Source organism: Pleurodeles waltl, chromosome 2_2 (genome assembly GCF_031143425.1).
Source record: "Pleurodeles waltl isolate 20211129_DDA chromosome 2_2, aPleWal1.hap1.20221129, whole genome shotgun sequence".
Taxonomy (NCBI): Eukaryota; Metazoa; Chordata; class Amphibia; order Caudata; family Salamandridae; genus Pleurodeles; species Pleurodeles waltl.
In genome coordinates this window covers 890,000,408-890,026,528 of record NC_090439.1, presented here as the reverse complement: position 1 = coordinate 890,026,528, position 26,121 = coordinate 890,000,408, and the positions used below count along the sequence as shown (strand labels likewise).

General features: G+C 47.3%; 1 protein-coding gene across 8 annotated transcripts in view; it reads left to right on the top strand.

Moving 5' to 3' along the window:
* The window catches only part of UBR5 (ubiquitin protein ligase E3 component n-recognin 5), a 1,605,594-nt gene that overhangs the window by 1,453,594 nt on the left and 125,879 nt on the right, over nt 1-26,121 (top strand). For all 8 annotated transcript variants that reach the window (XM_069220579.1, XM_069220580.1, XM_069220578.1 and 5 more), the window contains 2 exons: nt 11,140-11,200; nt 22,873-23,051. In XM_069220579.1, the coding sequence (XP_069076680.1) occupies nt 11,140-11,200; nt 22,873-23,051 (240 nt within the window). The remainder of the gene's footprint in view (nt 1-11,139; nt 11,201-22,872; nt 23,052-26,121) is intronic.

Below are 26,121 nucleotides of genomic sequence, written 5' to 3'. Positions count from 1 at the left end.
GGAGCTAAGTTACAGGCTTCTTTGGTTTCAGGGTGCCTGTCTGCTGTGTAAGAGTGGGGGGGTTACTACATCTTGTAGTAAACACCCTTCTTCCACTCTTTCTTCTGTTAACTGAGGAGCCACACACTCAGGTTTAACAGTTGCCTGACTAGCCAGGACTTCTTGTGGGTCAGGTTGGACTTCATCAGTGCCATTTTTGGAGTTCTCCCCTACTGGAGCCAGAATCTCCTTGGCTTGCTGGAACCTTGGCTAAAGGTTGTCCACCTTTCCTACTCTGTTTTCCTTTCTTTTTCTTTTGGGGCCTACTTGCAGTTACTGAAGGGGTAGCACCTCCAGAATCCTTGGGACAGGACTGGCACTGGACCAGTTCCTCTCTTGGGCTCTGACTAACCTCTGGGTAATCATTTCCAAGGAGACAATCAAGGGGAGGTCTGTACTGACTACCACCCTTCTCCAGCTAAAGGTCCCACCCATTTCTATGGGCACAAAAGCCACAGGCCTATCAGTGACCCTGTCTGGGCTAACTCTTACTCTGGCAGCCTCACCTGGGATGTACTGGTTTGAGAACACCAGCCTGTCGTGCACAATAGTTTGACTGGCACAAATGTCTCTCAGGGCAGTGGCTGGCATTCCATTCACCAGTAGGTGGTGGAAGTGTCTACTTCCCTCTGGAATCTCCAACTCACCTGTTGGGCCCTTTTTCCAGTTGAAGACTATGAAGACCTCCTCATCTAAGGAGTCATCTCCAATGGCTACACTGGTCACCCCTGGGATTTTGCTAGGGGGTTTGTTTTGGGGACAAGTGTCCTTGGTGTGGTGCCCTGTCTGTCTCCAGTTTTGGCACCAAGCCATAGCGGCATCCCAGTTCTTACCCTGGTACCCACCTTTGTTTTGGCTTGTGTCTTGGGGTCCACCGACCTGGTCTGGTTTTTGGGGGCCTACAAGAGGACTCTTTTTCTTTATTTCTAGTGTCACCCACTTTCTCCTGGCGAGGCTTTGTAACCCCTTTCTTTTGGTCACCCCCAGTGGAAGTTTTGGTTACCCTAGTCTTGACCCAGTGGTCTGCCTTCTTTCCCAATTCTTGGGGAGAAATTGGACCTAGGTCTACCAGATACTGATGCAACTTTTCATTGAAGCAGTTAATTAAAATGTGTTCTTTCATAAACAAATTATAAAGCCCAACATAGTCATGCACTTCATTTCCAGTTACCCAACCATCTAGTGTTTTCACTGAGTAGTCTACAAAATCAACCCAGGTCTGGCTTGAGGATTTTTGAGCCACCCTGAACCTAATCCTGTACTCCTCAGTGGAGAATCCAAAGCCCTCAATCAGGGTAGCCTTCATGAGGTCATAGGATTCTGCATCTTTACCAGAGAGTGTGAGGAGTCTATCCCTACACTTTCCAGTGAACATTTCCCAAAGGAGAGCTCCCCAGTGAGATCTGTTTACTTTTCTGGTTGCACAAGCCCTCTCAAAAGCTGTGAACCATTTGGTGATGTCATCACCATCTTCATATTTTGTTACAATCCCTTTGGGGAGTTGTAGGATGTCAGTATTCTCTCTGACCCTATTTATGTTGCTGCCACCATTGATGGGAGCTAAGCCCATCTCTTGTCTTTCCCTTTCTATGGCTAGGAGCTGTCTCTCCAAAGCCAATCTTTTGGCCATACTGGCTAACAGGAGGTCATCTTCATTGAGGCTGCCCTCAATGCTTCCAGAGCTGTTGTACTCTCCTGTGAGAGAAGCAACATCTCTGACTATCACATTTGGAGTCAGGGTTGGAGAAACCCTGGTCTCCCTATCTAGGGTTGGAGGTGGGAGTTCCTCCAACTCACTAGTGTCCCCCTCTGTGAGGGCATCATCAGAGGGGTTGTTTTTAGCAAACTCTGCCAAAAGCTTCTGAAGCTGTACTTTGGTAGGGTTTGAACCAGTCTTTATCTTTTTGATTTTACAGAGAGACCTTAACTTCGACATCCTAAGATGCAGGTAAGGGGTGAGGTTGAGTTCCATCACTAACTCTTCTGTGGACATTTTGTTTCTAAAAGTCGGAATACTTTTTAAGAATCTAAAACTCTCTAGAACGTAATCCAAACTTTTACAAAACTTTTAAACTCTAAAAGAAATGCTAACAGGGACTAACACAAGGCCCTGGCAGGACTTTTAAAAATTTAGAAAAATAGCTCAAATTTCAAAAATAAATTTCTAATGACAATTTTTGGAATTTAATCATGTGATCAGGTATTGGCTGAGTAGTCCAGCAAATGCAAAGTCTTGTACCCCACCGCTGATCCAACAATGTAGGAAGTTGGCTCTGTATGTACTATTTCAGAGTAAGAAATAGCATGCACAGAGTCCAAGGGTTCCCCTTAGAGGTAAGATAGGGGCAAAAAGAGATAATTCTAATGCTCGATTTTGTGGTAGTGTGGTCGAGCAGTAGGCTTATCAGAGGGTAGTGTTAAGCATTTGTTGTACACCCACAGGCAATAAATGAGGAACACACACTCGGACAATTCCAGGCCAATAGGTTTTTATATAGAAAAATATATTTTCTTAGTTTATTTTAAGAATCACAAGATTCAAATTTTAGGTAATTACATAAATTGTAAGGTACTTCACACAGGTAAGTATTGAACTTTGATTTAAAACAGCAGTACACACCGTTTTGGTTAAAATGGCAATAAGCCATTTTAAAAGTGGACACTGCGAAAAATCAACAGTTCCTGGGGGAGGTAGGTTTTGGTTAGTTTCTCAGGTAAGTAAAGTACTTGCAAAGTCAGTCTCCTGGGCATAGGCAGCCCACCGTTGGGGGTTCAAGGCAACACAGGGCCGTCAGGTGCAGAGGTCACAGGAGGGCCCAAAACACATAGGCGCCTGTGGACAGCAGGAGTGCTCCGGTTCCAGTTTGCCAACAGGTAAGTACCTGCGTCGTCTGGGAGCAGACCATGGGGGGGTTTGTAGAGCACTGGTGGGGGGGGTACACAAGCACACAAAACACACCCTCAGCGGCACAGGGGCAGCCTGGTGTAGTCTTCAAAGTAGGTGTCGGATTTGCTGTAGGAAACAATGGAGGGACCCGGGGGTCACTCTGGCGATGCAGGCAGAGCACAGGGGGGCTTCTCGGGCCAGCCACCGACTCAGCTAGGATGAGGGCCGCCTGCTGGTTACTCCTGGTCTGGTAGTTTGTTCCGCTCTGTGTTGGGGGCTGCGGGTGCAGCGCTTGGTCCAGGCGTCTGGTTCCTTTGTTACCCCAGGCAGTCGCAGTCAGGGGGAGCCTCAGGATTCTTTCTGCTGGGGTGCAGGGAGGTTGACTCAGGGTGTTCACGTTGTTGGAGTCACCTGGTAGTCCTCTGTGCAGTGTTGGTTGTCCTGAACTTGAGCCAGGGGCGTTGGGTGCAGAGTTTAAAGACTCACACTTCTGGCGGGAAGTTGGAGTCTCTTTAAAGTTGCTTATTTTGTAGCTGTTTCTGGACAGAGCTGCTGTCCTCAGGAGTTTCTTGGTCCTTTAGGTGCAGGTCAGTCTGCTGAGTCCTCAGAGGTTGCTGGTCCTGCTGGATGCGTCGCTGAGCAGGTTCTTTGAGTCTGGAGGGAGGGCGGTAGGGCTGGGGCAAAGTCAGTTGTGGTCTCTGCGGGGCTTTCAGGTCATCACTCCTTCTTCTTGTAGGTTGCAGGAATCTGATTTCCAGGGTTCAGGGTTGCCCCTAAATACTCAGTTTAGGGGTGTGTTTAAGTCTGGGGGACAGTAGCCAATGGCTATTGTCCTGGAGGGTGGCTACACCCTCTTTCTGCCTCCTCCCTGAGGGGAGGGGGGCACATCCCTGTTCCTATTGGGGGAATCCTCCAAAATCAAGATGGAGGATTTCTTAAGGCAGGGGTCACCTCAGCCCAGGACACCTTAGGGGCTGTCCTGACTGGTGGGTGACTCTTCCTTGTTTTTCTCATTATCTCCTCCAGGCTTGCCAGCAAAAGTGGGGGCTGTGTCCGGAGGGGTGGACATCTCCACCAGCTGGGATGCCCTGGGGCGCTGTAACAACAGGCATGAGCCTTTGAGGCTCACCGCCAGGTGTTAGCTCCTGCAGAGGGAGGTGAGAAGCACCTTCACCCAGTGCAGGCTTTGTTCCTGGCCACAGAGTGACAAAGGCGCTCACCCCATGTGGCCAGAAACTAGTCTGGTTGTGGCAGGCTGGCAGATACTGGTCAGCCTAACACTGGTGTTTGGACTGGTATAAAGGGGGCATCTCTAAGATGCCCTTTGTGTGCATTTTTCAATAAATCCTGCATCAGTGTGGATTTATTGTGCCGAGAGGTTTGATACCAAACTTCCTAGATTTCAGTGTAGCCATTATGGAACAGAGGAGTTCGTGTTTGACAAACTCCCAGACCAAATACTCTTTTTGGCTACCCTGCACTTAAAATGTCTAAGGTTTGGCTTAGACACTGTAGAGGCCTAGTTCTCATGCAACTATTCCCTCACCTGTGGTATGGTGTACCCTGCCTTAGGGCTGTAAGGCCTGCAAGGGGGGTGACTTACCTATGCCACAGGCAGTGACTTAGTCATTTTCTCCCCACCATCACACACAAGCTGTGAGGCAGTGTGCATGTTCTGAGTGAGGGTTCCCCTGTGTGGCATACTACATGCTGCATCCCTTAGAGACCTTCCCTGGCCACAGGGCCCTGGGTATCAGAGGTATCATTTACAGGGGACCTATATGTGTGCCAGGGCTGTGCCAATTGTGGGAACAAAGGTACAGTTTAGGGAAAGAACACTGGTGCTGGGGCCTGTTTATCAGGATCCCAGCACACTTTCAATCATAACTAGCATCAACAAAAGGCAAAAAATTAGGGCGTAACCATGCCAAGGGAGGCATTTCCCTACAGTGAGTACCTAAATGGCGACCAGGAGAGCAGAGGTAAGTTACCTGGTCTTCTCAGAGACTAACATGGGGACTTGGAAAAAGAAGATTGCAAGACCAGGACCACTCCAGTGGAACCCAATGGTGGATTCGGGTTGAAGAGGACCTGCAAAAGAAGGGGACAGAGTCCAGTCCACGCAGGAGTGTCCACGTGGGGCTGGAGCCACTAACCACCTTTCTGTGGATGAAGATCTGGTTGACGATGGAAGATGAACATCTGCTGTGGAGACCAGGAGCTGCAGAGAGGCCTCAAAGGTGTGCAGCAAATGTCCCATGCCAGTTAGCAGATGGTCAGTGGTCAGGAGGACCACCAACAAGCCTTGCCAAATTCAAATCTGGGCAGAAGAGGATTTGCTGAGAAGAATAGGACCAGCATGGTCCAGAGAACTCGACCCTTGAAAGGAAGTCCGGACTGACCCTCAGCAGTCAGGAGAGCCAGCAGAAGCAGTCGAAGCCTCCACAGGCAACCCTATGGCAGCAGACACAGTAAGCTGCAGTGAGGCCCACTCAGCACAAATGGAGAGAAGTCCCACATTGCTGGAGCAACAGATGGGAGACTGCCCTTGCAAGGATGAAGTGATGGAGGATGGGGATGCTCGGATCCTGAAGATCCCTTGTAACAGGAGACAACAAGCCTTGGTTGCTGCAAGAGTCGCAGTGCACAGGGGTACTGACTTGCAAGGAGAGCTAAGGTCTCACCGTTTCCCAATGTGGACAGCGGGTAGGGAGGACCACGGGGACCACTCCAGACCATCACCTCTGTTGCAAGATCCACACAGTTCCAAAGGTGAGCAGATCCACACAGCTGAACATCCTTGCTATAGCTGCCTGCAGATGCAGGGGAGTGACTCCTTCACTCCAAGGGTTATTCCTTCTTGCTTTGTGGTGCAACTGAAGTCTTGCTGACCCCAGAGGATGCTCAGCCAACTTAATATTGCAGTTGCTGGAAGATGCTGGGGAAACAATGTTTCAAGGCGAAGTCGTCTCTGGAGTTGCAGTTTTGTTAGTTGCTGAAGTGTCCAGTTACTGTTCCGGTGGCCAGGAGCAGAATTACACGATGCAGAGGAGTCCTGGTGGAGTCTTGCACGCCGAATCTGGGGACCCACCCGCAAGGTAGTCCCTAACTAACCTTAAAAGGGGTTTGGTGACCTTGCACCATGACAACCTATCAGGAGGGGTCTCTGACGTCACCGGGCCACTCAGATGCTCCCAGGGGCCTCTGCACATCTTGTTATCGGATAGAGACTTCTAGTTGCAGATTCCTTCCCTTAGAATTTCCCCCCCAGGCATCAGACTGGATCCAGAGATCTTTTTCTTCAAGCAATACCCTTGTGCATCTTTGGGTGGCGTCAGTGGACTCCGTGGGCATTGTTGGTGTCGTAGGCCCGTGGTGACGTCGAGAGTAGTACATAGATGCTGCCTCAGCACAGTAACGTCGGTTCAAATTTTTCCCCGTTGATCTGGAGAGAGCTACCCTAGGTCAATTGTTCATCAACTTAGACACTTTTGTCATTTTTTTTTTTTTTTTTTTGTGTGTGTGTGGAGTTTTTGGTGTGTCGAGGATAGCCCCGAAGATCGGCTTCAAACCTTCCCAGGACTGTCACCGCATGATGTCGGTGACTGATCCGCATCGTGTCTGTTTGTGGTGCCTGGAGTGCAACCACGACCCGAAGTCGTGCTCAGAGTGCCAGGCCGTGCACCCCGAAGGCCTTGAGGGAGATGTCCCTTAAGCTCATGGCGTCCTCGTCCTAGCCCTAAACTCCGCATAGGTCCCGGTCTCTCTCGAGATGAAGGTCTCAAGACTGTTCACGGAGCCACCACCACTCGTCCTCCTCAAAGTGTTCGGGTCAACCGACTTCACCCCTACGCTCGGCTGATATGATGCGGGAGGCACGCCGCCGCTCAAGGCCTCTGTCGTTGGAGCCTACTTTTGGGTCCTCTCCACGCCTCCCCAAGTTTCTGGGAGCCAGGGCGACCCCAGCCCAATTAAAGGAATTATATGAGGCCATGCGCCTCATTTTTGGGCAGTCCGACCCGCTATGTTGCCTTCGGGCCCAGGTGGACCGGTTGGAGGGTCTTCAGGTTCCTTCACCGACAGCTTTGGCCACTGACGTCCCTTCCAGATCTGCGCTCTGATCCCTACCAACGCCAGTCGTACCATCGAGACCTTCCCCGGCACCCAGTCGAATGCCCCCAGCAGTGGTGCCCACTATTGATGTCGACCCAATCCTGATCCCCGATGATTCAGTCGGACAGCGTCCGCTGACGCCACCTCCTTCGATGGGGCCTATTCACCCCAGGTTGGATTCCAACCCTTAGTCTTGTCGCGTAGGCTCTCATTATTCAAATGAGGCTACTGGATTTTGAGCAGCAGAATCGCCTGTGGTGTGGGAGTCTTACCCACTGCAGGTGACACCTGTTGCTCCAATCCAGTAGTCTCATTAGAATAATGAGAGCCTACGTGACATGGCGCCCCAGGTTCAGAGTTACCATTATGTAGCTGGACATACCTGTGGCAGGTGCACTGGTAAAATGGTTACCCGCACTTAACAAGTCCGGTGACATGGAACTGGAGTTCGTAGGGGCACCTCTGCTCATGCAGGGGTGCCCTTACACACAGGGACCTGCACCCTGCCCTCTGGGCTAGGAGGGCCTACCATAGGGGTGACTTACAGTGACCTGGTGTAGTGACCTGTGGTGAAAGGATGCATGCACCTTTTTGCGCAGGCTGCAATAGCAGGCCTGCAGACGCATTTTGCATGGGCTCCCATGGGCAGCATAATACATGCTGTAGCCCATGGGGGACACTTGGTGTACCAATCCCCTGGGTACCCATAAGGGGACACCAGTTTGCCAATTGTGGAGTGCACAAAGGTCCTAGGTAACCAGATTTGGAGGAAGAGATCACAATCACTGGGTCCTAGTTAAAAGGATCCCAGTCAAAACAGTCTAATCACACTGATAGCAGGCACAAAGTTGGGGTAACCATGCCAACATGATGGTACTTTCCTACAGTGTGAATCTACAGCATTACACACTACAGCCGCTTACAAAGTAACACTTTCATTATCTTGTGGTAACTCCTACAGGCTGATTATATATTCTTCACGTTTCCAGAGTCGGCCCTTTGCTCAGTTTATGGTTTTTCATGTAGTCCGCTTTTGTAGGTTTGAATTAATGAGGTGCTTGGGTGATATCCTGAAAATGGGGCCAAGACCCAATGTTTGTATTGATTTAGTTTTGATCTCCTAGTTCCAAAACCTTGAAAGCTGTGTAGAAGATGCAGGTTATTGGCTCTGCAAAATTATTTCCAGTCTGAAGGACCACATATGCTAAGTATCAGAATTACTATGATTATTTTTTTATTTTTCCCTTGCCAGGTTCTGCAACATGGGCTTTCCTCTCTCTCTCTCTCACACACACACTGTAAATGGAATTTTTTCTCTATCTTGAATTTACATCCTGGATATAGCCAATTCTGGTATGTTTATAAAACATGCCTAACAGTGGAAATTAGCTCACCTTGATGCACAAATGGCTTTATTCTCTCCAGAATAAGAAAAGCAATTCTGTATGAAAATTACTATCACTAAAGAACAGATTTTGTGTGAACAGTTGTAAGGAAATGGCTCCCTGTTGCAGTTCCCCCCCACTTTTTGCCTGATACTGACTTGACTGAGAAGTGTGCTGGGACCCTGCTAACTAGGCTCCAGCACCAGTGTTCTTTCACCTAAAATGTACCATTGTTTCCACAATTGGCACACCCCTGGTACACAGATAAGTCCCTTGTAAAAGGTACCAGTGGTACCAAGGGCCCTGTGACCTGGGAAGGTCTCTAAGGGTTGCAGCAAACAGCCACCCTTAAGGACCCCTCACCTAACACATGCACACTGCCATTGCAGATTGTGTGTGTTGGTGGCCATGCACACACAATACTGCCTGTGGCATAGGTAAGTCACCCCTCGAGCCCTAAGGCAGGGTGCACTATACCACAGGTGAGGGCAATATTCCACTACAGTGTCTGTCTATTCTTAGACATTGTAAGTACAGTGTGGCCATATTAGGTATTTGGTCTGTGAGTTTGTCAAAAACGAACTCCACAGCTCCATAATGGCTACACTGAATACTGGGAAGTTTGGTATCAAACTTCTCAGAATAATAAACCCACACTGATGCCAGTGTTGGATTTATTAAAAAATGCACACAGAGATGCCTCCCTGTATTTTACCCAATCCTTCAGTGCAGGGCTGACTGGTCTGTGCCAGCCTGCTGCTGAGAGACGAGTTTCTGACCCCCTGGGGTGAGAGCCTTTGTGCTCTCTGAGGCCAGAAACAAAGCCTCCACTGGGTGGAGATGCTTAACACCGCCCCCCTGCAGGAACTGTAACACCTAGCAGTGAGCATCAAAGGCTCAAGCTTCGTGTTACAGTGCCCCAGGGCACTCCAGCTAGTGGAGATGCCTGCCCCCTGGACACAGCCCCCACTTTTGGCGGCAAGCCCAGGGGAGATAATGAAAAAAACAAAGAGGAGTCACCCACCGGTCAGGACATCCCCTAAGGTGTCCTGAGCTGAGGTGACCCCTGCCTTTAGAAATCCTCCATCTTGGTTTTGGAGGATTCCCCTAATAGGATTAGGGATGTGCCCCCCCTCCCCTCAAGGAGGAGGCACAAGGAGTGTGTAGCCACCCTCAAGGACAGTAGCCATTGGCTACTGCCCTCCCAGACCTAAACACACCCCTACATTCAGTATTTAGGGGCTCCCCAGAACCTTGGAAACTAGATTCCTGCAACCTTAACAAAAAGAAGGTGAAGCCCTGCAGTGAATATGGAGACGACAACTGCTTTGGTCCCAGCCCTACCGACCTGTCTCCCAACTCCGAAGAAAACTGCAACAGTGACGCATCCAACAGGGACCAGTGACCTTTGAAGCCTCAGAGGACTGCCCTGCAACCAAGGACCAAGAAACTCCTGTGAACAGCGGCCCTGTACAACAACCTGCAACTTTCTTGCAACAAAGAAACAACTTTAAAGACTTCACGTTTCCTGCCGGAAGCGTGAGACTTTCCACTCTGCACCCGACGCCCCCGGCTCCACCTGCGGAAAACCAACACTTCAGGGAGGACTCCCCGGCGACTGCGAGCCCGTGAGTAACCAGAGATGACCCCCCTCACCCCCCACAGCAACGCCTGCAGAGGAAATCCAGACGCTCCCCCTGACCACGACTGCCTGTAACAAGGGACCCGACCCCTGGAATCAACACTGCACCCGCAGCCCCCAGGACCTGAAGGAACCGAACTCCAGTGTAGGAGCGACCCCCAGGCGACCCTCGGCCTAGCCCAGGTGGTCGCTACCCTGAGGACCCCCCCCCCGTGTCTGCCTGCATCTCTGAAGTGACCCCCAGGTCCCTCCATTGTTTCCTATCTGAAACCTGACGCCTGCTTTGCACACTGCACCCGGCGGCCCCTGTGCCGCTGAGGGTGTGTTTTGTGTGCCTACTTGTGTCCCCCTGTTCTCCATAGGTGCCTGTGTTTTGGGCACCTCTTTGACCTCTGCACCTGACTGGCCCTGAGCTGCTGGTGTGGTAACTTTGGGGTTTCCTCGAACCCCCAATGGTGGGTTGCCTATGCAGTGTTTTACTTACCTCCTAATCTAACCTTTACTTACCTCCCCCAGGAACTGTTGATTATTGCACTGTGTCCACTTTGAAAATAGCTTATTGCCATTTTTACAAAGACTGTACATGATATTGTTTTCATTCAAAGTTCCTAAAGTCTCTAAGGTAGGTACCTTACATTTAAAGTGTTTGATGTAAATCTTGAATCTGTGGGTCTTAAAATTAACTAAGAAAATATATTTTTCAATTTAAAAACCTATTGGCCTGGAGTAAGTCTTTGAGTGTGTGTTCCTCATTTATTTCCTGTGTGTGTGCAACAAATGCTTCACACTACCCTCTGATAAGCCTACTGCACGACCACACTACCACAAAATAGAGCATTAGAATTATCTACTTTTGCAACTATCTTACCTCTAAGGGGAACAATTGGACTCTGTGCACACTATTTCTTACTTTGAAATAGTAAATACAGAGCCAGCTTCCTACAACTGATCTTGTCTAAAAGTAGCTTCTCTCCATTTTGTGTGTTACCTTGTTTGTTGGTTATTTGATTTGTCTTCTATGAAGTGAAACTTCTGGGTGAAAATGGACTAAACCTTTACTTTGCTCTCTCTAGAGAAAACGGTGCAGACAGTATTTTGGATCTTGGTCTTCTTGACACATCTGATAAAGCACAGGTATGAAACTACTTAATTTGTACTAGAATGTGGAAAAGAACCATATATGGATATACCTCCTGCTGTTTGAAAAGTGACCTTATTTTTGCTGTCAAGGTTCCACAACCTATGCTCCTGAAGCACAATATAAGTATTGCAACAGTGTCTTTATATGCTAGCATCATGGACAATTTTTGGGGAGGTGAAGTCTTCTACAGACCCGAGTTTGCCAGTGTTTACCTATAATTTAATCTGCAATGTGTTGATTTATTTTCTCCTAGCGGGGATATGACCAGAATTTATTTTTATAATTTTTTTTGTTAAAAATGAGCAAGATAGCAGACAAATGGCACCCTTATATTACATTTTATTGGGACCATTGTCTCACCTTTTGAATGTTACCCAGACTGGATCTGGAACATTTACCATAGTACTTCTGTGCACTGGTAGGTGGTGCCCTTTGAGCTCCACACTGATGCCTTTTTGCCCCGTAAATGGTGTGTAGAGCCTATTCTGGTGTCACTTCTGCATGCTGACGTCATTTTCTTTCTTTCCATGTCACCAGATTTTGAACATGTCACTCCCTAAGCCTCGTAAGGACTGTTGTAAACAGATATCTGTGACAGATCCCATCAAGATATTCCTGTGGTGTCTGGGGTCAGGCCACAACTCCAAGACCTGAGAGGAATGCGTGTCAGTGCACCAGTAGGCCATCCAAGAACGGGAGGTGGAACTTTTTTACCAAAAGCTGGAAGATGCAGTGCCAGGTCCTCCTCCATGTCGAAAGCTTGTTTCCAGGATCTATAGGGCTATAAGAAATTGAAGTAGAGTTCTGCTCCGTTGTGCTCCTGATGAAGCGTGGGTACACCGCCAACAGCCCTGTTCCCGAAGTCAGCCGACTCCAGAGCCAATTCCGCAGCTTGTTCCAGCACAACCTGAATTTCCAAGGGCGTCAGCCATGCCAAATCGAAGGGTTTCGCTCAGCCATGCTCTGGCTTCAACTCCCTCTAGGACGCGCCTTTGGCCCCCACAGTACTGAGAGGCCTACCATCTGGATTACTGTCGACAGGCTTGCGCTCTTCGCTGCTTTCCGCGTGCCAGCCACTTCTCTCATCTACAGTGCCCTTACCCACTTCAGGCCCAGGCATGTCTACAACGACTTAGCCACCACAAGAAGTGGTCTTGATTGTTGTTTTCGACACCGAGTCAATCCCAGTCAAAATTCCACCCACGTCTAAACTGAAACCAATGAAGATTTCTGCTCGAGCCTTGCCACCAGCAGACAACACTCTTTACTTTCTCTGTTTGGGTGAGGCAGGGATCCTGATCAGGGTGATGCTTATGCTCGGCCCTATGCCAATGACAATTGGTATGAGGACTAGCAAGATGCTAGTGAGCTAGACACCCTCTCTTAGTTGTCCCTTTTTTCACCTCTTGGCCCAGCTCCAAATGAAATGGTGTCCTACACCATGATTATGCATAGGGCGGTTGAGGTCCTTGACGTCCAGCTTCTGATTATGGAGATGAGAACCAATGACCTGACTTAAGTCCTGCAGCCTGGCCGTACTGTTTCCGAGCTTCACCTACCCTATAAATAAGTCCTTGACAGATATTCTACTAGGGACTTGGGTTAAGCCTTTTATTGGCCCTCCAGTTAACTGGCAAATTCTCAGGGCCATTGCCCTGCTCCAAGTGACCCTGTCTTTTGTCACGACACCCTTCTCCTGAGAGTCTTGTGGTGCAGACCTCCACCAGCTAGACGAACCCCAACAGTCTTCCTACCACTCTATCTGGCAAGGAGTTGAAGCATGTTGAGAAATCGATAAACATCTCTTCTTATCCACCAATTTGGCTCTGCCATCCAATAATGCTTTCTGCTAATTAGGCTACACTCATGCCCCCAGGGACTTGAAGGCGTAAGTCCTCCCACTTGTTCATGAAGACCTTTACCCTGGAGCAAAACAATAATTTAAAAAGTGTGAAACTGAAGTCTCAAAAAGATTGAGACCTTCACCCACTAGTGTTTACCTGGGGCATACTTAATCATCGGGTCGTAACTCCAGATACCCAATGTATCACAAGGAGAGAACTACGTTGTAAGGCTTAATGGGGCCTGCGGCTAGTGTGGTTAAAATTACCCCCAACCCCTGATGTTTTATTTCTATTCACAAGAGTTTGGGTAAATTTAAATTCAGAGGGAGATGTAAACATGGGAGTAAGTCAGTGATCCCTTAAATCTAAGCTAGATCATGGTCTACATGTTTAACCAAACCTGATCAACCAGGTCTTGTGGCTTTCTTTAGGACCTATATGTACAGATCCCTAGTTTTAAGGATAAGGATGGTAATCTAGTACCAGTATGACAATGGTCTATTATATGCAAGCACAGTCACTTAAGCTCCTCTAGGTTACAATAACCAATGACCTGAAAAAGACAAATAACCTTATGTTAGTTAATATGTGTTACAGACATCATTAGTGCACATCATAGTCTCATTATTTTGCCAGAATAGCCATGGGTAGATGGAAACCTCCCATTGAAGAGAACAGGGAGTATTTTGTGACAATAACAGAAAATGTACACATAATGAACGTTTTGACCTGGAATGCAGGCATATACAGGTAAAGTGTCATCCTCGCACTCAAACATTCATACAGATAGAGAAGAGAGGGAGTACAAATGCTGCTAAAATAAGAAAAACGGTCAATACCTTGATGACAGGCTCACTATGGCCCTATATAGTGCAGTGGAGACAGGCGGACCTTGTAGTCATGGACTGTAAGGATGGTTACAAACCAAATAGACAGTCTGTGCCCCTTCCAAAAGAAAAATGTACTCACTTCAAGAGAGCCATTATTGTATTTCCACCTACTTAATCCTTAATCCTCCAAGCCCTGCAGGCTAATTTGGAGAGTCGCCATGGAGGTTTGAATGGGCCCAGTTGACGTCCGCTGATAAGGATATGCCATACACGCAGCGTAGTGTACTGCGTATGTCGCACTGCGGTTGGTGTGGGTGGAACCCAGTGAGCCTCAAAGGCAAACAAAGGACAACATGCTGCTTCTTGATTGCGGAGCGGTAGAAAGAAATTTCATCGCATGAGGTTGGAGAATGTTGAAAAAAGGGAGAGAAATAATAATCACAATCAATAAAATGTGATTCCTCCTTTTCAATCACAAGAGGATCCAGATGAACCCAGTTCATAGAAAGGGGTAACAGTCAAAACATACCCTTAATTTCAGACTCTATTTTGCAGTGATCTCAGTTTGAAAGAAAGAGAGGGCGAGAGGGAGATGAGGGGAATTGTTTACAAGAATTAGACCCCTACTGTCAGGAAACATTAATAAGCAGCTGTTGAACCAATGAGAAAGAAAGGTAAGTATTGGAGAGGAATTCTCATCAGAAGAGACATTTGGTACTCTAAGTCTTGCTTTCAGTACTACCACTCATGCTCATGGTACTAGCAGCTATTCTTGTGACGCTAACAGTCCTAATTGTAAGGACAATATAAACAGTGCAAACATTTACGTGAAAAGAGAAGGCCATCTACTAGATTTACATTTAGTAAGGGTCTACTAAGCAGGACTGTAGGAAGCTGGCCTGGTTTGTGGGGGTACCTATGGTACTTACACGTTAAACCAGGTTCAGGTATTTCCTCTTTGTGAAGTGTAGGCAGTGTCTAGAAGCCAGGCCCTCTAGAGGTAGCTATGGATGAGCAGCCAAGGCTTTTCTAGGAGACATGCAAAGCTCATGCAATACCACCGTAGTCACACAAAACTCACACACATGAAAGAAAACACTCAGTATTACAAAAATAAAGGTACTTTATTTTTGGAACAAATCACCACAAAATACTAGAAAGGTAACCTACCTGTAGGAGGTAAGTAATACACTCAATATATACACTAGTAATCAGAAACAGGCATAGAAAAGGTTAGAAAAGAGTCTAAATAGCAACCAATAGTGACCCTAGGGTGCAGCACAAACCATATACTAAAAAAATGGAATGCGAATAAGATACACCCACCTAGGTAAGTAAAATGTGTAGAGGGGAGCTGGGAGTACGAGAAAACCACAGATGCCCCCCCTTCCCAACCCATCCCCCAGCGACCACAACTGCAGGAGTAAAACACTGGATTTTCCCCAAACCACCCAAAAGGAGGAAAAGAAGAAAAAGACACTGAGACAAGACTGCAAGAAATCCAGCTGTGGATTCCTGAAGAAAGACTACCTTTGGAGGGAGGGGACCACGTTTGAGTCACAGTGGAGTCCAGGAGGGGTAGGAGCTACTATACCCACCTACCTGTGGATGCAGGAGTTGGTTGACGATGATGAAGAACAGGTCAGCATTGCAACCCTGGAGCCGGAGTAGAGTTCCTGATGGATACAGATGAAGCCCCACGCTGGAAGGAAGATTGCAGATGGGTGTTGGTGCAGGAATTCCACCAACAAGCCTTGGCAAAGGCAAACTCGCGGTTACTGGAAAAGAGGTGCCACCAGGGACCAGAAAGGTCCAGGAGGACTCAATCCAGGAGTGATAGTCACAGGGGACCCTCAGCGTCGCAGGGAGTCCACAGGAGCCGAGGCAGCACCCACAGGATGGGGGACAGGGGCGTTGCAAAATAAGCCCATGCAGTACTACAAAAGAGGATCCCACGCTGCAGGAGATCCACGCAAGAGGCTGTACTTTGCTGGATGTAGTTCTGAGGGCTGAGGCTACACATCGCCTGAAGATTCCTTGGAGGAGATGCAAACCTGCCTTGGCAACTGCAAGAGACACAGTGCACAGAAGCACTGTCCTGCGTTAGGAAGCAAAGTTGGACAGCTAGCAGAGAGGACCAAGAGGACTGCTCCGGCCCACCACCTGTGATCAGGATCTGCACTGCTCAAGATGAGGGGAGATCCAGGCAGCCGGTCGTCGCTTGTAAAAGGTGCCTGCGGTTGCAGGGAAGTGACTCCGTCACTCCAAGGGGAATCCTTCTTCTTGTGCAGGTTGAAGAGTTGCAGTCTTCTGAGGATGTACAGCCGGGGAAATGCTGCAAAGCTGTCAGGAGAAGTTGAAACAAAGTTGCAGAAGAGTCTTCATTGTAGCAGCGTTTGTCGGTGCCTGGAGGGTCCAGTCACGGTTCCAGTGGCCAGAAGTTGAAGTAGAGGTTACAGAGGAGTCCTGCTGGAATCTTGTAAGCCGAATCTGAGGACCCACCCAAGACGGAGACCCTAAATAGCTCTGAAAGAGGGAGGGGGATTTGGGCACCTCACCAGGTGACCACCTATCAGAAGATGGCTCTGACGTCACCTGCCTGACCTGGCCACTGAGATGCTCCCAGAGGCCTCTGCCCTCCTTAGATTTAAGATGGCAGAATCAAGATACCCTCTGGCGGAGGCCTGGGCACCACCCCTGGGGTGGTGATGGACAGGGAAGTGGTCACTCCCCTTTCCATTGTCCAGTTTCACGCCAGAGCAGGGACTGGAGGTCCCTGAACCAGTGGAGACTGGTTTATGCAAGGAGGGCATCAAATGTGCCATTCAAAGCATATCAGTGGCTTGAGGAGGCTACCCCTCCCAGCCCATGTAACACCTATCACCAAATGGAGAGGGTGTTACTTCTGTCTCCCAAAGGAAATCTTTTGTTCTGCTTGAGCTGATCAAGCAGCAGGAGGGCAGAAACCTGCCTGAGGGGTGTCAGCAGCTTGGGTTGCCCGGAAAACCCCAGAAGGCTGGTAGGTCCTCTAAGGAGCCCCCAGAGTGCATGGAATCATACTTCCAATACTGGCAACAGGTTTGGGGTATGATTCTGACATGTTTGGTACCAAACATGCTTTGGTTTGGAGTTACCATTATGTAGCTGGACATACGTAGTGACCTATGTCCAGTACACATGTAAAATGGCATCCCTACACTCACGAAGTCCATGAAAATGGAGCTGGAGTTCGTGGGGGCACCTCTGCTCATGCAGGGGTGCCCTCACACACAGGTACTTGCACCCTATCGTTTGGGCCAAGAGAGCCTACCATCTGGGTGAGTAACAGTGACCTGGTGCAGTGACCTGTAGTGAAAAGGGTGCATGCACCCGTTCACGCAGGCTGCAGTGGCAGGCCTGCAGATACGCTTTGCATGGTCTCGTCTTTGGTGGCACAATACATGCTGCAGCCCATGAGGAATCCCTGGTACCCCAATCCCCTGTGTACCATATACTAGGGACTTGGAATGGGGCACCAGTATGCCAAATGTGGGGTGTGTTTGGTCCAAGCAACCAAATTTAAAAGGAGAGAGCATAGTCACTGGGGTCCTGGTTAGCAGGATCCCAGTGAACACAGTCAAACACACTGACAACAGGTAACAAGCATTTACAATGCAACGGGTCTCGCGTTTGCTCATGTTAGAGCTGATCACGTTGTAAACTCCTAACCCGACTTTTCACCTATCAGGCAAAAGTGCATTTAATTTACATAACCCGAAAAAGTGAAATTAACCATGTAAAGCGCTCGACTTCTGCCAAGCGAGATCATGCTTGTAAATTAGAGAAAAAGAAGTCCACGAGCCGTACAGAAAACAGCGAGCCTCGCATGTTTTCTGTACTTGGTCGCTGCGCTCGAGGAGGGCTAGCTACCGGAAAAGGCGTGACGTATGCATGCCTTCGACTAATCAAAGCAAGCCCACGAACCAATAAAAAACACTGACGTGAAGTTGACAGGGCTCCGAGCCGTTTTCTAAATACTAAATAACGCAGGCTCGACCCTATAAAGTAGGGATAACCATGCCAGAAAGGGTGTACTTTCCTGCACATAACACTGAACTCCTTGGGATTCTCAAAAATTGACTATGCAGAAGATTTTCTCATAATAGAAGAAACTTACATTTTAGCATGCTATTTTTAGCAGTGGGCTTGTGATACATCTTCGTTTTAAGACCCCCATCTGCGGTGAATATGTCATTGTCTAAGAAGGGGGGAGTAACACTGCTCATGGTGTATATATAAAGTTCAGATAGTCATTGCATGCATTGAGCCAAGAATGAAAGTCACTATCAGTCTCTTCGTCTTTCCTATATGATCAGGATGTCATCTGTGTAGGTCTACCAAAAGGGTATCCTCAGTAAGGACAAACCTCTACTCAACATGCTATACATATAGACATCCATATCTTGGGGGAAAGGTGCTGCCCATTGACGTGCCATGGGTTTGTACATAGAGGGAGCCCTGGAACTCATTTTCCATCAAGGCAAGCCTGCAATATTCCAATACGAAATGTCAGGAAGTGTTATATTGCCAATCCTCTTTATAAAGGATCTCTTCTGTAGTCTCCAGTCACATCCTGTGCAGGCTAGTGTGAAGGCTCTTGATATACTGTACTAACCTAATTATTAAGTTTCAAGATGGATCAAAATGTAAATGTTTTAGAAGTTGTATAAGGTAGCTAGTATCTTCGAGGTAGGTTGATGTGCGCTGTACTATAGGTCGGCAAAAAAAGTCAGCAAATTGTGAAAGGGTGTCCAAGATGGAACCTACACCCAACACTATTAGGCGACCTGGAAGAGGTATCTTACTCTTATGGGACGACCGGCTCTTTTCACAGTCAAAGCAACGGTTTTGTGTTTTTACTGCCAGAACACGAAATAAGCTGCACCCTGCCTTAGGGCTCAGTATGCCTGCTCTAGAAATGACTTGCACATGTTTCAGGGGGTCATTTTGCTTTGCCTTAGCTTAAAGTGGGAAAGTTTGGCTAGCAGATGGAAACTGCTGACCAGTCTGGAATGGTGAACTTGGAGACTCTTTTTACCTTTGTCACAGTCAGGATGGAAAAACCAGTGCTGCAACCCCTGGAGTGACTGTCTAACGTACAGACCCTGGGTACCAAATACTAGGAACTTAGATGTAAGTTAGCCTATGCCAGTTGGGTATAGCCATTGTAACATACATGTTTTGGAGTCATTTAACTGACAGTGAGGTCTGGTTAGCAGGCCTTAGTGCACTTTGAGTTGAAAAACCTGCATCACCAGTCAGAAACACCTGGGAGTGTTTACAAAAAGAGCAGGAGCGGCTCCTCCATAAGAGTGGAGGTGTATCGCCCCACTAAAAAAATGCCCCAGAGCAGCTGAAAAATTAAATAGATATGACGTTATTTTTTTACCATTTTATTTTTCAGCAACCCATCCTGATCAGTGTCTCAGGATGAGGTGGGACAATTGCTGCTGAGTGGCAACAGCTGTGCGCTATGTTTAAAGTGTGCATGTCCGTTTGGCTAGCCATTTTGCGATGGCCAGCTAGGTAAGCAAATTTTAAACGTCTCTATCCCGGCTGTGTTAAAACAAAGGGGTTAGAGAAAGCACAGGCCTCCAGTGCTCTTTAGAGCTCTAAGAGAGGCAGCTCCCTCCAATCCTGGCTCTTCTCTTATGCTGTTTAATAGCACTAAGATTGACTAGTGCAGTTTCCTGGGTCCGGAGGTTCGAGGAGAGAAGACACCAGAGTTAGGAAGGTAAGGGGCAATTTGTTTATTTATATATTAATAACACCCGTGTTTTGCCCACCCCACCACTCTAAATATGGAACCCGCTACAGAAAATAGGCAAACTTCCACCCTGCCTTCCTCAAGGATTGATTACTGCTACATAACCAGCATGTGAAACCAGAACAGACTCGGGTTGCAAAAGGAAAAGGTTACTTGCCTGTAACAATTTTGCAGCTTGAAGACTTTTTCTACCCACTTTTCCAGTAAATGGTTATGGTTAGACAAAAATGAGTTAAAATAATGTAATATATGTATAAATAGCCATGAAAGATAATAGGTCACAAAAATGGGGAAATGAATCCAAAGATAACGACCAGGCCCAGTGGAATTGTGGGACTACATGCAATCTCATTGGGTGGGGGCACGGCCCAAGTGCTGGTCGATGGGGATCATTCTGGTAGTGCCATGGTAGACAGTAGCTTCTGTGGGAAATCTAGATGTGAAGAGAGGCGGCAAAGACTTCTTATTATAGAAAGGTCTTCATGTGACTTGGGAATCAAGTGATAGGCTAGAGTCTATGATTGCTCTTAGGTTTCCTGTTTGGGTTGAGGTTGTTGGATGAGGACCAAGTTATTTGCTCTAGATAGTTGTAAACTTGCGGTTTCATTGTCTGCTTCTTAAAAACTCAGTACGACATTACATTAATTGCCTCTGGATCCTTCGATTGGCTTAGAGGCAGTGGTCTAGTTCAGAAGCATCTAATCTGTTTGATTTTCCATCTGTGTCATGAAAGTAGGTTAATTTAGTTTGAAGGTCTTGATAAGATCAGGTAGCTGGTTGATGTCACCCTTTAAAAAGGCAGAGACACATGTTGGAGGGTTATGGCAGGCTAAGACTGATGCAGAAAGGGCTGCTGTCAAATTGAGTAAGTGAGGTACTGCGTCATCTGTCCGTGAGCTAGAAGGACCCAAGGTCTAGGAACATTATTTGAATGCAAAGTAAGTCTACCCTCAGTCGGAGTAAATTGTGGTGGATTGCAGAAAAAAGCAGCGATGGGGGTCTGTGTAGACAGAGTAAGGTATACTCTTCTGAAGCAAACGTCTCTGATGATCTGAGCCTATGATAATGCTTTTCATGAAGTTGGAGTTAGTTTTCCTAAAAACCATTTAAGATCGGTTGGTAATGCATAGTCTTGTGATCAAAGTGGTTGTTGTTGATGATTGTCAGATGGAAGATACCTGTTTGTCTCTTAACTAACTGTTGGCAATAGAACCATTTGTGGAAAGTTTGATACCCTTAACTGTTTGAGAAGGACAGGGGAATAATGGGGAGCCACTATTTAAGTAGATAGTTGTTTTAAAGAGGCCTATGGTGGTTGATGACTGCTCTTTGAAAGAGCATTTATCTTTAGGGAGCCACTGGGAATAATGGAATCTTTGACTTCATGGTGGATGCTTTTTTAGGTGTTGTTGGGGACATCTTATCACTTTGATTGTTTTATTCCTTCCATTAGTGATGGAGTACACGGTTTCCAGCATTAAGCTTTTTATCTGGTCATTGAACATGGGGTCTTTGGTCAATTGTGAGGTGGGCATATGTCTTCTGAAGGTATTAGTCTGGTAAACACTTTAGGAAGCCAGCCATGGAACAGCTTCACTTTTTTTTTTTTGGTTGGGTGCCAAGGAGATGGCAGTCTAGCGCAGTGAGATTGTTAGTTGCACTGTCTTTAGGTAGTCTTGTTGAGAATTGTTTGCTGTTACTATGAGTATTCAAGGGAAAATGGGGTTGAGTCCAAGGTGTGTCCAGCTGAGTTTTGGGGTCCCAAGTCATGTTGTGGGAGGTTGAGGACTTCAGTTGTTCTGGAGGGAACTTGGTTGGGTCAAATTCATCCCCAGAATGCAGAGGTTGTTTTTGGGTTACAGTGATGGCAGATATGGTGTCCAAAAACTGATTACAAGTGCTTGGTTTGGTGGGGGTGGGGTTTGGGAGGCTGGCATGCATGAGCCAAGATGGCAGCACCGTTAAATCGCTCCTAGTACCCCCATCAGTTATCAGGTAAAATGTTAATTTTTCTGGGCCCATCGAAAGATGCAGTGACCCTCCTTTACCTCTCCACAAGGCTTGGTATTTCTGGAGCTGTTGGCGGAGGCGTGGGGCCTCCTACAGCTGTACATATACAATTTTAGGCTTGCAAGTTTTGCCTTTCCGATAGCCCAGCACTGTTCCTCTGTCCTACCAGATCTGGCTGTGCTGAAGGACTAGTCGCAAGCACAGCCCAGCTATTTTACTCGCTGAGGCATCAGTTTAATCATTACATTTATGTACAGAACTAATTATTTGAGATCACACTAGCCCACACTAAACAACACGGCCTTTAAAGAGTTGTTGAGACACTCCCCTGTAAAGGGCTTTTGAAAATTCCTCTAAACTGTCACTGAATGCTCTCCCGATAGTACACAAACCTACCATTGAACAAGTTGTTCAAACATATACAATGTGGAAAACTGCTAACAAACAAGTCAAGATCACTTTTGTGGTTAAAATATAAGACAGCTACGGGTCTAGTGTCGGAAGAGGAAGCAATGCAGATTCCTGGCTAGACAAATGGGGCAAGCCTCAATTCTCAAGATAGGAGAATTCTACTAGAAATGCAAAGCAGTCTTGAGACTTTTGATACAAATATTGCCTCTTTAACAACCAGGATAGACCTGATACAACATCGCTTGCCCATTTAGCCCACCTTTATCCATTGCCTGTTGATACTTTGATTCATATGTGTACTCAGTTATCATTGGTTAGAGTTCTGATTGATGCTGTGCTTTCCACAGGTTCCTTATGTATCCACCCTATCCCCCCACCAAGACTGCTGCGAGTGATGTGCTAATTTATTTTCTTATTTAGAATTTTTGCTTTGAGACGTTCTTTAGCCTCTGGAAAGTGTAGAAAAAGAGTCAGAATTGGCGCTCCAACTTCTATGTTTGTTGATTTGACATTGCTACACCATTTCCACTGGAGTTTCTCAGATCTGCATGCAAAACGTATCATTGCTGAGGGAGGAAAAATGTTATTGTTTAAGTTATTGACATTAAAACTGACTGTCATTTCCCAGAGAAGGAACTACTTATAAAAGTTTTATGTCCACATGGAACTTAACAGTATGTGCATCTGGAGTGAAGCATATTTTTCATTGGGCTGCACTCAACATTAAGATTCATGGATCTAATCTTGACTTTTTTGTCATGCAGCAAGAAAATAGAAAACGGCATGGATCTAGTCGAAGTGTGGTCGATATGGAATTAGATGACACTGATGATGGAGATGACAATGCTCCTCTTTTCTACCAGCCTGGCAAACGAGGATTCTATACTCCAAGGCCTGGGAAAAATACAGAAGCAAGGCTTAATTGTTTCAGGAATATTGGCAGGTGGGAATTGAATCACTGTGAAGTTTCACTTAGTGTTTGCTTAGCTAATAAATTGAACAGATTCTGCATTTTGAGTGCAGCAAGAAACTGCATAATACATTAAATAGCCATTTTGGCTTTACCCGTATACGTCCAGCTGATAATTGTTTCCTTGCAAACCTGTTAAGTTGATGATAAATCAAAGATGGTGCATTTCAAGAGCTGAGATTTTAATGTACATTTTTCCTGATTCACAATTAAAAAAAGAATGAATGTATATAGAATTACCTGTAGCAGCACTGAGGAACAGTTCTTAAGCAATAAAAATTAAATGTGACCCCAAGCTTTTGAGCAAAATGACAAAACGATTCCTTTAATAATGGCTTCTGAATGTGTGCTTTTTTTGTTTTTGATGCTGTCCAAAGCCTCATGACCCCTACCCCCATGCCACTCCCATTTTCCTTTCTGACCACTTATTTTTTTCCTGCCATGAACCTGACTGCAAACCTGTTTCTGATAGCTACTCATAACCTCAGATTACTCACCTTTTTAATATTTTCCCGGCTTCAGACTGGATCTGAAAACATTTTAGCAGTACCTCTACATGCTGGAAGGTGACACCGTTTGGCTCTGTCAGTGTCATTCCACTCTGAAATGATGTGTGAAACCTCATATAGGTGCCCCTTTCATGCGCTGACATTAGTTTTTTTCTTTCCGCGTCACCAGATGTGGATCCAGAGCTGCTACTTGTCTCCTCACAGGAGAGTCTGAGGCATTTGAGTTTTGATCTGAGTCACCTTGAGGCTGCTGGTACTGATGGCCTCCTGCTGGTGAAGCATAACAGGTGGAACATGCAGGCTCGACAGTGGAATCTGAAGTCCCAGTGGGCACAGCATCAACGGGACCTCTCAGATTACATCCAGATTTCAGAGACTGCAAAAGACCTGCAGTGGAGGATGCAAGACCATGACTGGGTCAGTGGCAGACCCCTCTCCCTTAACCTGCACAGAGCTCACATTGGTGACAGATGTATCCCTTCTGGGTTGGGGAGGCCACTTTAGAGAGGTGGAGATCAGAGGCATCTGGTCTCTGGCAGAGTCCCTGCTCCGCATCAATCTTTTGGAGCTTAGGGCAATTGGCTTGGCATTGAAAGCCTCCCCCCAAAACCCCCATCTATCAAAGGAAGGCTGGTGCAGGTTCTCATGGACTACAGTACTGCCTTGTGCTGTTGCAACAAATGGTGGTGAGTGAAGTCATGCAACCGTGTCAGTAGACACGATTCCTCTGGAAGCCACTGGAACACCATGTGATTCTCATAGTGGTACACCTCCTAGTTGGATCTCTGAAAACCAGGGTTTATGAACTGAGTCAATGGAGGTGGTGCAAGGTATTTGTACCTTGGGTCAATCTGTTCACCACAGCCAAGAATACGCAATGTCCAAACTTTTGTACATTGGAGTTTCTAAGGCATCTCTCCCTTGGATGTTTTCTGTCTGGAAATGAACTTGGGACTCCTGTGTGCCTTCATACAGACACCATTTTATCACAAGTTCTGAAAAACATAAGGAACAACGGGCCCACATCATGCTAGTCTCACTGGATTGGGCACAGAGTGTTATATTGTAAGGAAATGCCTTCTTGGCATGGTTACCTCCTAACGTTTTGCCTTTGCTGATGCTAAGTTTTGATTGAAAGTGTGCTGGGACCCTGCTAACCAGGACCCAGCACCAGTGTTCTTTCCCTAAACTGTACCTTTTCTTCCCCAATTGGCACAGCCCTGGCACACAGATAAGTCCCTTGTAACTGGTACCAAGGGCCCTGATGCCAGGGAAGGTCTCTAAGGGCTGCAGCATGTCTTATGCCACCCTGCGGACCCCTCACTCAGCACATGCACACTGCCTCACAGCTTGTGTGTGCTGGTGGGGGGAACAAGTCAACATGGCACTCCCCTCAGAGTGCTATGCCAACCTCACACTGCTTGTGTGGCATAGGTAAGTCACCCCTCTTGCAGACCTTACAGCCCTAAGGCAGGGTGTACTATACCACAGGTGAGGGGATATGTGCATGAGCACTATGCCCCTACAGTGTCTAAGCAAAACCTTAGATATTGTAAGTTCAGGGTAGCCATAAGAGTATATGGTCTGGGAGTTTGTCAAACACAAACTCCACAGTTCCATATTGGCTACATTAAAATCTGGGAAGTTTGGTATCAAACTTCTGAGCACAATAAATGCACACTTAGTGTTCAATTTATTGTAACATGCACCCCTGAATACCAATCTGACTTCTAGTGTAGGCTGACCAGATTCTGCCAGCCTGCCACACACCAGACGAGTTGCTGGCACATGGGGAGAGTGCCTTTGTCACTCTGTGGCCAGAAACAAACCCTGAACTGGATGGAGGTGCTTCACACCTCCCCCTGCAGGAACTGTAACACCTGGTGGTGAGCCTCAAAGGCTCACCCCTTTTGTTACAGCACCCCAGGGCATCCCAGCTAGTGGAGATGCCTGCCCCTCTGGCCACTGCCCCTACTTCTGGCGGCAAGGCTGGAGGAGATAATGAGAAAAAGGAGTCACCCACCAGTCAGGACAGCCCCTATGGTGTCCTGAGCTGAGGCGGCCCCTGCCTTTAGAAATCCTCCATCTTAGTTTTGGAGGATTCCCCCAATAGGATTAGGGATGTTCCCCCCTCCCCACAGGGAGGAGGCACAAAGAGGGTGTAGCCACCCTCCAGGACAATAGCCATTGGCTACTGCTCCTCCCAGACCTAAACACACCCCGAAGTCTAGTATTTAAGGGCACCCCAGGAAATCAGATTCCTGCAACCTGAAGAAACAAGAAGGACTGCTGACCTACAAGCCTGCAGAGAAGACGGAAGACAACAACTGCTTTGGCTCCAGCCCTACCGGCCTGTATCCTGACTCGAAAACCTGCTCCAGCAACGCATCCGACAGGGACCAGCGACCTCTGAAGCCTCAGAGGACTGCCCTGGACTAAAGGACCAAGAAACTCCCATGAGCAGCGGCTCTGCTCAACAACAGCAACTTCTTTGCAACAAAGAAGCAACTTTCAAAGACTGCACGTTTCCCGCC